This window comes from Falco peregrinus, chromosome 2 (genome assembly GCF_023634155.1).
Source record: "Falco peregrinus isolate bFalPer1 chromosome 2, bFalPer1.pri, whole genome shotgun sequence".
Taxonomy (NCBI): Eukaryota; Metazoa; Chordata; class Aves; order Falconiformes; family Falconidae; genus Falco; species Falco peregrinus.
In genome coordinates, this window is record NC_073722.1 from 108,142,704 (window position 1) to 108,157,714 (window position 15,011).

The window sequence follows — 15,011 nt, forward strand, 5'->3', positions numbered from 1 at the left end:
CTCCGCCCCCTGCCGCCGGGCAGCGGCTTCCTACAGCACCGGGCAGAGCCGGGGGGAGGGTCAGACCTCAGCCCACCCCCCCACCCCCCCCCGGGGCTCTGCCCGGGGCTCTGCCCGGGGCTGGGGACTGCGACCCTGCGCTGGTTCCCCCCCCACCCCGGGGCCAGCCCAGCCCCACGGAGACCACGGCCGCTGGGGTGTTACTGGGGGGCACCACGGGATGTAGAGGGGGCTCCCGGGGGTGCTGGGGATGTACCGGGGGGCACCATGGGGCGCAGGGGGGGCTCCCAGGGGTCATGGGGATGCACCGGGGGGGCACCATGGGGCACAGAAGGGGCTCCCGGGGGCTGGCCCCGGGGGTCCCCACACCCACGGCACCCCCAGGGCTCCCTTTCCCCTCTCCCCCCGGAGCAGGGGGGCTGCACACCCGGGGGGTGAGCCCACACCAGCGGCGCCCCGCGCAGTGGGATGGGCACGGCCCGTTCCGGGGGGGGATTGGGGCTCGCAGAGCCCGGCCCCGCGGGGATGCCCTGGCCCGGGGGCATTAAGGGATCGTGGGGCTCGGGGACCGGCGGGAGGGGAGCTGCGGTTCCTGGAAAGGCAGCAAAGCCCTGGACCCTACAAGGGCACCGCGCGGAGCCAGGCGAGCATTGGCTGAGCCGGGCAGGAGGGGGCAGCTCCAAAACGGCAGGGAAAAGGTGACATCCCCGCTTGGCTGGCCAAAGGGGCGGCAGGGAGGGAGGGGGCTGCAGAGGCACCCCCCTGCCTGCCCCGTCCCACCGCGGCCGGGGCTCACTCTGCCCTCGGCACTCGGGGATGGAGCGAGCCCCGTGTCCCATGTCCCCAGTTCCAAGCCACATCCCCAGCAAGTGGAGGAGAGGCCCTGGGAAGCCCTTCCCCATCGTGGTGCTGGGGGGAGCGGGAAGGGACGGGGCACCCCAGGGGCACTGCCACCCCCGTCATGCCCCGCACCCCTGGGCGCTGCACCCCTGGTGCCTGCTCAGCCCCAGCCCAGCGGGAAGCTTTGCGCAGGGATGGCGAGGCTGAGCTGTGGGGATTTGGCTCCCTCCGTACCCCCTGCTCACAGCCAGGCCAGAGGAAGCCCGCAGAGACCCCTGCGCCATGCTGCCTGCCCCGCTGGGACACGAGGAGCAGGAGCAGCTCACCCAGGATCGGCTGCTTCCCGGCACAGAGCTGCCTGGGCTGTGGCTATTCGGTGCTTGGGTTCGGCTCAGCTCCTTGGCTGGCCATGGTGGGTCTGCTCCAGGGTCTAGCTAAAACCTCACGTCCCGCTTGGAGCTAAAGCCCCAGGACCCTCCCCACAGTTCCTCTGTGGCAGTGCAGCAAGGGCACCCGCAGCATCCCGAGCAGCTTTATGTATGCAGCCCCCGGCATTTTCCCTGCGACTGCAGCGGGATCTGGAAGAGCATCGTGCTTGGTAGCACCGGCTCCGCAGCCCCTGTACAGATGCCTTGGGACAGGATGGGTCCATCTGTCCTTCTGGCAGGGGACGTGAGTGTGAGTGAGCAACCCCGCTCTGGCTGCCCACATCCCCGCTGCTGCTCTGCACTCCGGCAGCAGCACAGACCATGCATCGCCCCCAGCCCCACGCCCAACACAGGAGGCAGCACGCCCAGGTCATCTTCAAAATAAAACTTTATTCATTCGGTAACAAGAACATTGAATCTGCACATCAGTGCACAAGTTCACATTTAAAAACAGCTGAGCACATCGGTCATAAAGTCTTTAGGGGGAAAGGGGACGATCCCAGCCACCGTGGAAGATCCAGGAGGGGCAGCCAGAAGCGCTCCCCTCCCCAGTTTGCAACTCCACCGCCGGCCGTCCCGAGGGCTGCCCGGCCCTGGGGCAACCCCTACAAGCCAGCGCAAGGACACCGCATCTCCATCAAGGAAAATAAAAAGGCACTGGCACCTTCTTTTGTGCCAACAGAGATGTCTGCAGAGCAGGCGGGCTGTTAGCACCTCTGGTGGCACTGCCGGAGGGGAGCCCCCTGCCCAGCCTGGACCCCACTTGTGCCAGGCCGGTGCCTGCCTCTGCCCCACGCCAGCACGGGCTTGGGGGGTCCCTCCCTTAGGGAGATATGTGGGGGTCTGCGTGGAGCTAGGACCAGATTAAGGCAGGATGTACTGTGACGGGAGCAGGGGACCTGCGGCAGGTATGGCTTCCTCCTGCCACCCGGCTGGGAGAGCTGCGAGGCTCCGGGAGCCCCCCGGCAGGTGCCCATGGCAATTCCCAGCAGCTCGCTCCTCCCAGGAGGTCCCAGGGGCAGCCAGAGCTGGGGTGGGCTACCTTCCACCAGGCCTCTGCTGGCAGAGGGGCACAGAGCCAATCCCTGCTCTGTTTAACATCCAAGTGAGCCAGAAGCGGCATCACCGCCTGCCCCTCCTGCCACCCGCTGGGACCGTGCCCCCAGGAAAGGGCCGAAGGGGGGGAGATTTGTACATGTCACAACTTCTCAAGCAGACCGGACACACGCACACACACGCACACACACACCATCGAGTGCAACAGAACGCAGTGTAAAAACCAGTTTCACGCACACGCTATCCGTTTGTGCAAGGCTCACACGTTACAGTACAGCCGGAGATGGGGCGGGCGAGGGGGGAGGCGATGGCTGAGATATTGTACAAGAGTCAATGTAAACAATAAAGCGTCCTCCGAGAGGGCTTTGCAAGAGACCAAAAGAACAATTGTTTTGTACAAAAATGCCCTTAAAACAACATGTTTCTCCTAAACCCCTTCTATCAGCGAGGCTTGTCAGCTGCTGAGCACCCTGGGGGTGCTGCTCCTTCCATCCGGGGAAGGTGCTGCACCCCGCAGTGCTCAGTGGGCCACAAGAAGCTCTCATGGGGTGGCCACAGGAACCAGCCACCACCCACCCACCCGTGAGCCACCAGCATGGAGAAGGGACAACTGTCCCCGGGCAGAGACCTCTGGATGCCAGGGGCTCGGTGGCTTCGTTGCCCAGACACTGGCTGAGGAGGAGCCGGGGTCCCTGGAGAGCTGCACGTGACGTGCCCCTCCAGCCCCTTCCCTCCAGCCATCCCAGAGCCTCCAGACCTCCGAGGCCTTCATAACTCCGCAAGCGAACCACCTTCCCCAACTCCCTCCGCCCATCCACAGGCTTCACAGAGAAAAAACACCGTTGTGCTGGGCCAGAGCCGAGGACAAGGGGACAGCAAAGCACCTCCTTGCAACAGCCCTTCGCCCTTTCGCCGCCCTCCCCAGCTGAAGCGCCCCGACAGCAGCAGAGTATTGGAAAGAAGCAGCATTTCTGGTCTGCATGGAAGAGCCTTCCTATAGCGCACATCTCCTGAGATCCAGCTGGGCAAAGAAACCCTATCCTCTTCTCCTCCCCCCTTCCCACGGGAAGGAATTATACACAGGGCTTTTCCCCTCCCAAGCAGATCCTTGTCACCAGGTCACAGTGCCAGCCAGGCACACTCACTTCAATGCCAGGCAGGTTTGGTGGCACCCCATCCCTTCCACCTGTGGAGGGGTAGGCAGACAAGGCCTTGGGGTCAGGAATGGTGGCAGCAGGGTCTGGCGAGGTTTGTGGGGAAGGCAAGGACCGAGACCGTCCTTCACAAGATGACATGAGCCACTTGGCCTTTCCATGCTGCCCGCCCAGCTCTGAAGCCAGCTGGAGTGGGCTAGGAGAAGCCAAATGTCTTTCAGTGTCCCGAAGAAGTATCTGATCTCCTGGGCCAGGGACTTGGGTGACTGAAATGGCCTGGGATGACACGCTATTTGAGCCAGGACAGGGCCCTGCTGGGCTACTTCGGGCTAGGCTCCAGCCTGCCACTAGCACAGGTGACAGCCCCCCAGCGGAGCTCCAGCTCCTTGGGAAGGGAGGGATGAAGCGCACGCTGCTGCTGGAGGATCCCTGGGAGCTGGGGGAGGACAGTGAGGTGGGATCTACCTTGCGAATTGTTAGGCTCTCCTCTGCTGCTGGCAAGCTCGGGGGCTAGCGACACCCCTTCCCCAGGGCAGATGCATGCTGCTTCCCAATACTCCCCAGTGCTCTGGTGCTGCGCGCTCCTCTCCGGCTCAAGATGAGCTTGTCCCATCGGAGCCTGCAAGGCTCTGCAGCATCAGTGCTGCTTTCTAGGCATGGCCTTGTCTGCTGCTCCTCCCACACCACATCCTCTCCATGCTGGGCTTTCAGCAGCTGGAGCCATTCTGCATCTTCTGCTTCACTCCTCCCTGGAGGGCAGGTCTGGGCCAGAGCCAAGCACCAGCTCAGACTGGCTCTTCTGCCACAGACTTGCCACGGGACTGCAGACAGGACACCCAGAGCTCTCCTGCCACGGCCAAGTGCCTTCCTCTCTGCTCCTACAGCACACATACAATTTGCTGATACATACAGCTGCAAATGAGGAGCTTTGCTTTAGCCAAACTGCTCGGAAACCGTAAAATAATTTGCTGAAATTTGGAGCAGCCCCTTCCAATGCAGGTTCTCCGGGGAAGCAAGAACCTGCAGAATGGCTCAGAGCAGCCGATGGCCTTCCATGTCCGACTGGCACTGCTGACAGCCAGCTTCAAGTGGGCAGATACACAGTTCCCCTCCCACAGCGGGGTAACAGGGGTTCACACAGGACTGGAGGAGAAGGGAGACATTTGGCAAAGGCTGGCATCAAGGCTCACTTTTGGAAAGGGAAGACAGCTTACAAAGTCAAACCCACTCCCATTTCCGTGCAGATTACAACGAACAGCACTGAGTTTGAGTAAGGTGGTTTTGTTTTCCAGTTTACAGAATGCAGTCTTGCCCTTTTTAAAAAAAAAACCATAGAAACGACAAAAAAAAATCTATATAAATACCATATATACAATTTAGGCAAAAAAAAAAAAAAAAAAAGAAAAAAAAAGAAAAAACTTCCAGAAAAGATCTTCCCTCTGGGTTGAGTGTTAGGAGTGACAGCAGAGAGGACAAAGCTTTGCATTCCATAGGGGCAATGTGTCATGTAACAATTACAACAGCCTCTAGGTTCGGGAGCGACCAGAAGTTCCTGTGAGTGTGGCAGAGGGGAGAGGAAGACTCAGGCAGCACGAGACGAGAACAGCTTTGGGGCAGAGGGGAGGCAGCAGGAGGGCAGAGGACAGATGATATGGCCATGAACTTGGAAGGCCCACAGCAGTATTCAAGTAATGGGAGGGTTAAAACCCTAATGAGGCGTTTGTTTTAAAAGAACACTCTGGCTTTGGGGGCTTCTCCTCCTCTCACCCGTATGTCCAGGGCAGCCGAGGAGAAGCGAGCTGGGCAGCTTGTGGAGGAGCTCTGCTCCACTTCACCAAAACATGGGGGGCTCTGCGTGACCCACTCCAGGAGGGGAGCGCTGATCTCGGTGCCAGGCTGCCCGGGGTTTTCCGAGCCCATCCATCAGGAGGATTTACCCCTTTGTGCTCCTTTCGGGGATGCACCAGCCAAACTGAGCCCAAGGGGTTTGTCCTGAAGCAGCTTTGTGAGTGATCTGCTAGCATCATACAGTTCCAGTTTGCAGAAATGAAAGAAAGCCCAAAAAAAGGGACCTTGCCACAGCCTTCATGTTTATGGGGGCTCTCACCCCAACAACTGCCCAGCACCCTTTCAAGGCATGGGGAAAATTCAAGTTAGAAACTAGGATCTGGTTCTAAGCAAAACTTGCCGAAGCAAGCCAACATCAATTTTTGCATCATAAAGGTGTTCTTTTAAAACAAACTTAACAAAAAAACCCCAACATTTGAGGTTATCTGAGTTGAAAAAAAAAAACAAAACAAAACCAACAACAAACCAAAACAGTCCTGCAGTCAGAGTCACACACAGAAGAACCAACCCACACCTACATGCGCCAGGAACAGTAAAATGACAATATATATAAAATTAACCAATAAAGTGCATGTTCCTTATATTACACCTGCCCCTTGTGTGAACACAACACCACGGGTTCTCGGTAAGAAATCACAGCTGAGGGCTCAGGATCACATAGTATTGTAGAGGGGATTGGTTGTCCGCTTTTTATCATTGGTCTTTTTGAGCCTCCTCAGAGGGTGAGTTCTCCCGTGCTGCTGCCGGGGTGCAACAGCCAGACCACGAGCCAGAGACAAGGAGTCCAGGACCTGCACCTGGAGCAGCGGGGGACTCTCCTCGGAGCTAGTCCACGTCGGATCCGTGCCGGAAAACAAACTCTGCTGGCTGGAGCCGCACTCTTTGGCGTACTGAGCTAGCGGCCTCTCCACCGGTTTGCTCTGGGCAATGCACTCGGCTGTTCTGAGCTGTTCCACAAAATGCTTAGCGGGCTCCGGAGAGGAAAGGCGATGCTTTCCGCACGCGCTTTCCGAGCCCCTCTCCAAACTCCCCTCGCGAAAGCCTCGACTGAGGGCAACGCAGGTGAGAAGCACCGGGTTGGCATCAGAAGAGGCCGATTCCCTCTCGGATAAGTCGTCCTTGGAGAGGTCCAGGCAGTCCAGTTTGGCCAAAGATGCCGAGCGTTTCATGTGGGAGGGTGTGGTGAGCCCCGCATGCCGGATCCGAGCCTCTATTTCCTTCGCTCGCTGCTTGACCAGCCCGGGGCTGTTGCTGCGCTCCTCCACGCTGTGGCTACTGGAGCTGTGAGGGAGGCCGTAACACAAGAAAGAGATGTCCACAAGGTCCATGTTTTCAGCACATTGGCTGGTGAAGTCCTTGCCGCTCAGCTGCCTCGAGGTGCTGGCACCACCCCTGCAGAGAGGCTTGGGTTCGTCCCTGAATGGGAGAGTCGCGTCTCCCTCAACGCCACACGGTGTGACCGGCTCATCGTCTGTACCCGTGCTCTGCTCGGTGACACCTTCCAGGTGAATTACGTAGGGGTAAGAAGAGCGATCCAGGCTGGCTGAAGGTGTAGAGGTCACCTGGGCAGAGGGAGAAGCAGCACCGAGGTGAACAGATAACCCAGCACCCTCCTTGCTGGGGCTGCCCGCAGTGGAGGTGGCCTGCTTGTGTACCGCGTGCTCCGGCAGTGAGAGATTTACCAGCGTCAGAGCTCGGAGACAGGTTGGTGCCTTCTCTGAGCACAACGAAGGGTTCAAGTTTTCATCTAAAGACGGGGTGGCTGTGGCCAGCCCGCTCTGCTCACAGCTTGCATCGGGGCGCTCTGCAGATTTGACCGGGGGAGCATATTCAATGATTTCGATTCTCTTTGTGGGGAGGGAGGGCAGGGATGGCTCCTCCGTCCCATCAAATGACACCACTGTCCTGCACTCTTGTGCCATTCCTCCCTGCTCTGGGCTGGGCTCTGCAGGTGAGGACTCGAGTGCAGGGGAGGCAAGGGGTGCAGGCAGCCCTGCCCCAGGAGGCGGCAGCAGCTCCTCAGTGCCTGGACCCTGCACCTTGTCACCCTCCGGAGCCAGCTCCAGGGGCAGCTCCTCGCTCTTCCCCCGCAGCAGGAGCTCGGCAGCGGGAGAGTCATTTCTGGAGTTCTTGCGGGTGGGTAAGACACAGACTGGGGACGCGTGCTGGTGCTCCTGCTCCTGTCTCAAGCGCTCCTCGAACTCCAGGGTGGCTCGCCGGACAGAGCCGGGGCACCACTTGGGCTTGGGGTTGATGGAGCCATGAGGCTCTTGCTGCTCCCCCCCTGGGCTGCCTTCCTCCAGATCTGATTTACCAGAAGCTGCCTGCAGGGAGGGGGCAGCTTCTTGCTCAGCTTGTAGAGGGTCCTTCTCCTTTTCCTGGTGTCCAGCACTGGCTCCTTCACTCTGTTCCACCTTTTCAGATGCCCAAATGGCCTCCACTGGCAGGTCATGCACCGTGTTCCTCTTTGGTGTCTGGGCGAGGTTGGCCGAACCCTCTTTCTGCTGGGCTGGTCCTGCTCCCTGGTTGATTGACTCAATCTCTGTGATAATTTCCTTCACAGAAATGGCATTTTCCGAGTGGGATCTTGTGAGATGGCCTGTGCTAGGCAGCTCAGGGACCTCCTGCAACACAGAAACAGGAGAATTACAAAGTGGATCAGCTGCGCTGACAGATAGCAAAGAGCAGCAGCTTAAAGGAAACGGGGTTTCATGTCCCCAGAGGAACAAAAGGCGCACGTGCCAGTGTGTGGGGATACATCACAATTGCTGTGATCACCACCGTAGAAGCATTACTGTCTCTGGCACTGCATTTAACATATTCCAGGCTGGAATTTCACCTAGACTTGAGATTTAAGAACTTCTGTTTAATTGCCATGAATTCCAAGCGAAATGTACCTTTTTTAAATAAATAAAGTTATTTTAAGTTCAGTTCACAACAACAACAACAACTTAATGCTGCTAGAAGTGCAGTTTTGAACTGAATACATGAACGATTCTGCTCACGTATTGGAGCAAAGAGAAGTACAGCATAAAGAATGACCAAGTGCTGAAATGCTCTGGTTTCCCAGAGGAAAATGGCCAGAGAGGCTCCCCATCCACACACTCTTTTTGCCAAATCACTGGAGAGTGCCTTAGCCTATTATATTTGGAAGAGCCTTATTGCCTCACATGGAGATGGAAAAGATTCAAGCAATGCAGTGTGGAATTTAAATAAGAGGCTCTCAGAAAATGATGGCCCTGGACATCATCAGTCCCTGTGAGAGTCCTCAAGGGTGGAAAGCAATTATAAAAGAAAGGTACCTCGGTTCAGAGGTTACTACATTTTGTCAGGAACATCTCTCTAGCCAGGAGAGAAGTGAGCCATGACATGCCTGATCCCATCACCCCAGGCCTTCCTCCAGCAGTGGAAACTCTATGTCTGCCTTGATTTACTATCCCAGTGCTGGTGCTTCCCAACCAGGGAAAGGTGCCAGTTTTGTCCCATTCTTTGATGGATTTCTCAAGTCAGATAAATATCTGCACAGGTTTAGGATGCTGGCTAGCCTCAGCTGTTGAGGGTTCAGCTGCATTTGGGTCAGGTCCCACCTATCTGCTCTCCTGATGCAAAACTCAAAAATAAGTTTCTCACGAGAACAGCACGGCAGGTCAAGGTCAACTCAGCCAGTGCCCTGCCACTGCCAGCAAACAGATGTTTAAGGAAAAAGTGCAGAAAAAGGCAAGTATCTAAAAGTGAAAAAAAAAAAAAAAAAAGAAAAAAGGAGGCAGGGGAGCATTTAGCAATCCCTCCCTGAACAGCTACCCGGGTTCAGTGACAGTCAGGACTAGAAAATCCCGTCAGCAGCAAGCTCCCACAAGAGAACTAGCTGCAGATAGGTTCGAGCAGCAGTTCCTAAAAAAATGAGCAAGTTATTTTAACCTTTTGTTGTTCTTCATCTGTAGAAGAGTCATCCGATGCCTGAGGAGAGTTTCCAGAGCTGTTCCTTCGAGCGTCTACACCCCCATCTGCAGCAGGCGACACTTCCAGCACAGGCACCCTGGAGACCCCATTCCTTCCACTCCCTTGCTCCTCTGCCCTGGAATGGGAGCAGGTGCGTGACCGGCTCTCCTGGGAAAGCTCCACAAATTTCTCCAAAGCACTGAAGAAATCAATCCTGTCTGTACTGAGGTCTGTCACTGCGGGCTGGGGATTCTGGTGGAGACTCGGTGAATTTTGGTTTGGGGATTGGGGAAAGTCTTTTAAGCACGAAGTGAATTCTTCCATGGGAACCAAGTGCACGTTCATATCAGGCTTAAGAGCATCTTTTTCTAGGTCATCCACCGTCAAATCAGGAAACTCTGTTATTTCCAAGGGGTGCTGGAGTTGCATTAAGGCCTCAGAAGCATGGCAGTTATCGGGGGGGACAGAGTCTACACAACATCCTGCTGTACAGCCATTGATGTTGTTCAGGTTCAGCTTGTCCTCCATCTGCTCAGTGTGGAAATCTCGACACGTAAACTCTAGGTGGATTCTTCCCTCCTTCACACACATCTCCTCGATCATGTTTGCATCCTCTGGGAGCTGCTGCTCCCTGTCTAGCTCAGCTGAGTAGATGGGAGACATCGGCTGCTGGTTGTCATTGGTCTTTGCCTCTGAGATCTGGTCAGCTGAGGTGGTGATCTCCTTTTTGTTCAGCTCCAGCCCAGACTTGCAGATGGGCTCGTGATGGTCTGAGAGGTCGCTGTCTGAATGCGAGCGCCACAGTTTATTGTGCCGCTGTTTGCTGTGGGGAAGAAAAGCAAATGAAAACATTGAGCAGTGTTTTCACCCACCAGAGGCAGACCCACCTTCTTGCAAGAGGATGCAACCTTCATGAAGAACCGTGCCAAATACTGGGCTCACTGACCACAACTGCAGCTTCACCTAAACAGTGCAGGGCCAAACCTGCTGCTGGAGAAGCTGATCCAATAGAAGACTTTTCCAGGAGCTGAACCCCACGGCACCATTCTGCTCCACACACGTGTATTCCCCAGCAGTATTTTATCGGTCTACTCAACAAACGCGATGTCTAATTGACTACAGAAGTTGGTCCTTTCTCAGCCAGCAAGCACTTTTCCATTTGCTAGCAGGTGAGCAATGACCAGAAGAGACAGGGTCCCTAGTCCTGGATGTGAATGGGTGGTGGACACTGAAGATAAGTCCAATTTCCCTTGTGGCTCCTTTGAATAGCTTTAGTGATATAACTAGGCTCTGGTAACCAAGGGGCTAGGGTGGGGTGGGTGGATGTGAGTATGAGTGTGTGCAGAACACAGAAGACATCCTCAACTTTCAACAAGTAGCACAAAACACCACCTGCCTTTCACAGGAAGGAAGCTTAAGAGTTGTCCAGCTCTTGGACAGCCCCTTTAGGAAGGTCTGAGCGGTCACAAAGCAAAAGCAACTGCCAGTGGTATGGCACCACCATCCTTAGCTCCACCTGCCAAAAAACGCAGCCCATGCCCCTGGGCTTACAGAGAGCAAAGGAGGCAACTTCTCACAGTGAGACCACACCAGCTAGCCATGCCTGCAAGGGCTTTGCTGAGTGACCATGGCCACAGGGCTGTGCTTCCACCGTTTGCCCCTAGGAGGAGAGCAGATACCACAGAAAGGTCCTTGGAGCTGCAGGAGACCTTGCTAAACCTCTCCAGTCCCTTGCTAGTGTGAGCAGGTGCTCCCAGACACAACCATTGGCTGCAGTAGGGTAATTAACAGATGCTATTGAACTAATTACAATGTACCTGTTTAGTTGTGGGTGCCCAACAGCTAAGGAAAATAATTCATCGCAGATTTAGCTTTCCAACCCCATAATCAGCTACAATCTTCATGTATGACACAGGGCAGAGTTGGGCCCCTTCAGAGGACAGGAGGGTGAAGACTAGAGGCCAAAAGGCATTGCTCGGGGTGTGTGTGTGTGTGCTCCACCTCTAACGGGTTTTGGAGCAAAGTCTGACATTGGCAGCAGAACCAGGCTCGCCTGTGAGGCAGGTTGTGCTGAGGCTCTGTATGGAATGCCGAAGATTTCCCATGTCTCTGCTTGTGTAACCTGGAAAGAAGCTGTTGGGTGTTTTCTGAGGGCACCTCCCACCCCGTCGCTTCAGTGCTCAAATCCAGCACTCTGCTGCGCATCTGACTCTGAAAGTCAAACCCACCTCGCGCATGCACAAACCAAACTCTCCTAGCACAGCCCTGAGCCGTGAATCAAACCCGATGCCAGCAACCACTGGCAGAGGTATACTGTAACTTTTTAATCTCACACTTCCTCCAGCCCTTAGCAAGAGGTGCTAAAAGCAGGGTCAGGAGCCCACACCCCTTCCTAGAGCTCACAGCCACCTCTTGACCTTCCTGGGCAGCGTTCCTGGCACCAGGGAGAACAGCCCATGGCAGCCCAGATGTTCAGTGTGCCAGGCATGGCACAAGGTCTGTGGGCAGCACCAGGGCTTGTGTCCACACCAGCCTCGCACCAGGAGACCCCCACACCTCCCACCATGCTGCAGCCAGCTCTCCAGGCTCTGGTATAAAACTATTGCTGTTGATTCACAAGTTGCTCAAGGCACAGGGGATCCCAAACACTGTTTTCCTGTAACTTATCCATAACTAATAAAAGAAACAGGGCTGGCTCAGCCTTTCTGTGTCTATCACCAGAGGGAGGGGGACAGTTTAACTAACCCCAGGAAGTGTGACAGTCCCAAAGAGCAAAACACACTTGTTGTTGTGACTAAAAGCAGGCAGAGGGTTTTCATTTTACAGCTGGAAAACATATCCCAGTTGCTACAACCCCAACACAAAACGGTAACTAGATAGTGCGAGCACATGGCTGCCCTCACATACCTTCCCTCTGAAACTGGAGCAGTCACATGAGCGTGAATCTGTTGATTTTTTGGGTTTTGTTTTTTTACCTGTCCTGGCATACCGCAGCAATAAACAAGGCAGCCAGAGGCCAGAGGGCAAAGCTAAATAACACAGAGAAGAAAGAGGGAGGGGAAAAAAAAAAAGCAAAGCAGCAGTTTGGAGCTGAGAAGGGAACTGCGTAAAGAGGGACCATCTCTGCAGTGCAGAGGCCATTCCTTGCTTCAGTGAAGCTTCACTTATTGCAGGCTTTTTAGCCCTACACACAGAGATGTAATGCACTGCTCTTGCATTTTTTAAAGCCTCACAAGTAATCCTGTTCGTGCCATTGTATTGGGACTTGCAGAGTAGGTCAGGAGCAGTGGTGTGCTTAAGTGGGAAGGGGAGACACACACTATATAAATGATGGCAGCAAGAAAGATTTACCTGCTGAAAAATAAATTACGGGAAGACAGGAAAATAAAATAAATCCTTAACCAAACTGTTTGTAGAGGGTGGCTTTGCAGGTGTGCCACCAACTACCAGACGAACAGATTACCTAAACCAATTGCAAGGCAGAGGGCTTGAAGATGTGCTTGCTATACCAGCTGGTACCAGCCCAGGGCTCCTCACAGGTGTTCACCAACCTGTTGCAAAGGATGTTGGTGTGTTTTTCGCATCTGAAAAGCTTCTTTTCCTCCAGCTGGTCTGGTTCCAGTCAGATCTAATTTCCCAGTCTGCTCAGTGCTACATGGCACACCACACTGGTCAGGTCACCTCTAGCTCAGAGTTATGCACTGACCTTTATTAACTGGTGCCAGCAGCATGTTTGCTGTCACACAGGACGCCAAAGGCAGGTGTGGTGTTCGTCTCCAAAGGTTTCAGTCCAGAAGAGCACAATTTCTTAAAATACCTATTCCACTGTGATCTATCCTGAGACTCATACTCGGCTGCGTTTTCAGAGAGAGAGAGGGTCATTATGGCAGTCAATGTTTGGGGAGCAGTGGGGAGAAGGCGGCAGGCACGTAGAGGGCAAAGATCCTGTGAGTGCACCTGATGAGGGAGTAAGCTGGGAGGAGCCCTCAGGCTGCTGTCTCTGCAGAGAGGGAAAGAGGAAGCACACTTCAGTGACAGGGGCGGCTTATACTAGGGGTTTGGTGTAAAAATTGGGAATCCAAACCTGGCCCAGCAGCAGAGAGAGCCAGACTGCTGGGAGCAGGTGGAGAGCAAAAGAGGAACAGTAAGTCATTAACTGAGCACAAAGGCAGGGAGGTCTTTGCGAGTGGACGGGACAGACCTAAAGGGACAAACCCAAGCAGAGGACAGAGGTGAGAAGTGTGCCCTAAAGAGGGTACACGAGTGCCGGAGCTGCTGTAAAGAACAGCGTAAGGCAGGCACCCTTCAACAGCACCAGTAACTACTTTGGTGAAAACATGCTAAGAGCCACCTCCTGCGGCAGGAGGCTCAGCTTGGGTAATTCTGCTTGCTTCAGATCTGCTCCCTGGCAAAGCACACCAGAATCCTAAACAAAATACCGTAATCTGGCAAAACACAGAGTATCACTACCTCCTTCCAGCCGATCACGTGAAGGCATTGCTTAACACAGCTTACAAGTGCATTTCTCAGAAACATGCAATCTTTATGTCTTTTTGCTAATCAGGTGATAGGCTTGGGATTACAACACACTGGCCCATACCCAGGCCCAGCTCCAGACCAGCCTCAGGACTCCATGCAGGAATAAACACCGCTGTTGCAACGCACAGAACATCCTGTCCCCTCCCCTAACACCAACACTCACCAAAGGGATCTAAATAAAACCAGACCAGCTGCTGAGGAGGAGCATGTTCAACAGGGCTGCGACGGAGACAAAGCGAGTTCCCTGCCAAGTGATGTTACAAGCAATAGGGACATCATTTATCTCTGCTGGAGTCTGCACAGCTCTGAATGCTGCATTCAAATGGCAGCTCATGGGATGCTACTCTCCAAAAAACAGCCATCCTAGAAGCCAAACAGCCTCCTAAAAGCTCTTTATTACACCCATTTTCCCAGGCTCAGCTGAGATAAACCATGAAAACAGAGCACTATCCTTCCCAAAACAATCACGAGCTTACTTACATAATGCAGTGATGGAAGTTCTAATCAAAATAATGGAGTCAATAATTTAAGTGTTATCACTTAATGTGGGTTATCAACATCGTTCCTTCCACTCACCTGGCCAGCAGGATCCCTTGATATTCCTCCAGCTGTCGCATAAAGCTGGGGTTGGGCTTGGTGACGGTGCGCCGTTCCTTCACGTAGTCGTAAGCCCTGTCCAGGTTCCAGCCGTACTCCTTCATGGCGTAGGCGATCACCGTGGATGCCGAGCGGCTCACTCCCATCTTGCAGTGCACCAGACACTTAGAACCGGTTTTCCTGAAGCAGGAGACAGACAAAGGAGGATCATTAAACAGAAAGTACAGCCTCTGAGAAGCTTAAGAAAACAGCAACTTCTTTACCAGAGTATTATCAAACACATTTTCAACACTGCGGCCATAGTTGAAGTCTGGGATGTGATCTGATAATCCAATTTACAAACTGGAGCAAGACACACAGAAAGTGAAGAACAAGGTCTTAATATTCTTAACAGATTTTGCTGTAAAAACTCTTCCAAAGCTTTTATCGCCAAGTGGACAAACATCAGTTGTTTGCAGATATTTATTATGAAGGCAGCTAAAGACTAATTATGGCATCCTTGAACTCAGCCCAAATGGCCCACTAGTATCAAGCAGTACTCCAAATAAAAATGACACCCATCACACAAATGCGGCATCAGTTCAGAAACACATCCACTAGAAGATACTGA

General features: G+C 54.3%; 1 protein-coding gene across 6 annotated transcripts in view; it reads right to left on the bottom strand.

The window, feature by feature from the left end:
* Window positions 1-1,638: 1,638 nt before the first annotated feature.
* Window positions 1,639-15,011, bottom strand: part of SSH2 (slingshot protein phosphatase 2) — a 103,585-nt gene continuing 90,212 nt past the window's right edge. For all 6 annotated transcript variants that reach the window (XM_055794481.1, XM_055794479.1, XM_055794480.1 and 3 more), the window contains 3 exons: window positions 14,381-14,581; window positions 9,245-10,088; window positions 1,639-7,950 (listed from right to left, as the gene is read on the bottom strand). In XM_055794481.1, coding sequence (XP_055650456.1) covers window positions 5,980-7,950; window positions 9,245-10,088; window positions 14,381-14,581 — 3,016 coding nt within the window. In that variant the 3' untranslated portion in view covers window positions 1,639-5,979. The remainder of the gene's footprint in view (window positions 7,951-9,244; window positions 10,089-14,380; window positions 14,582-15,011) is intronic.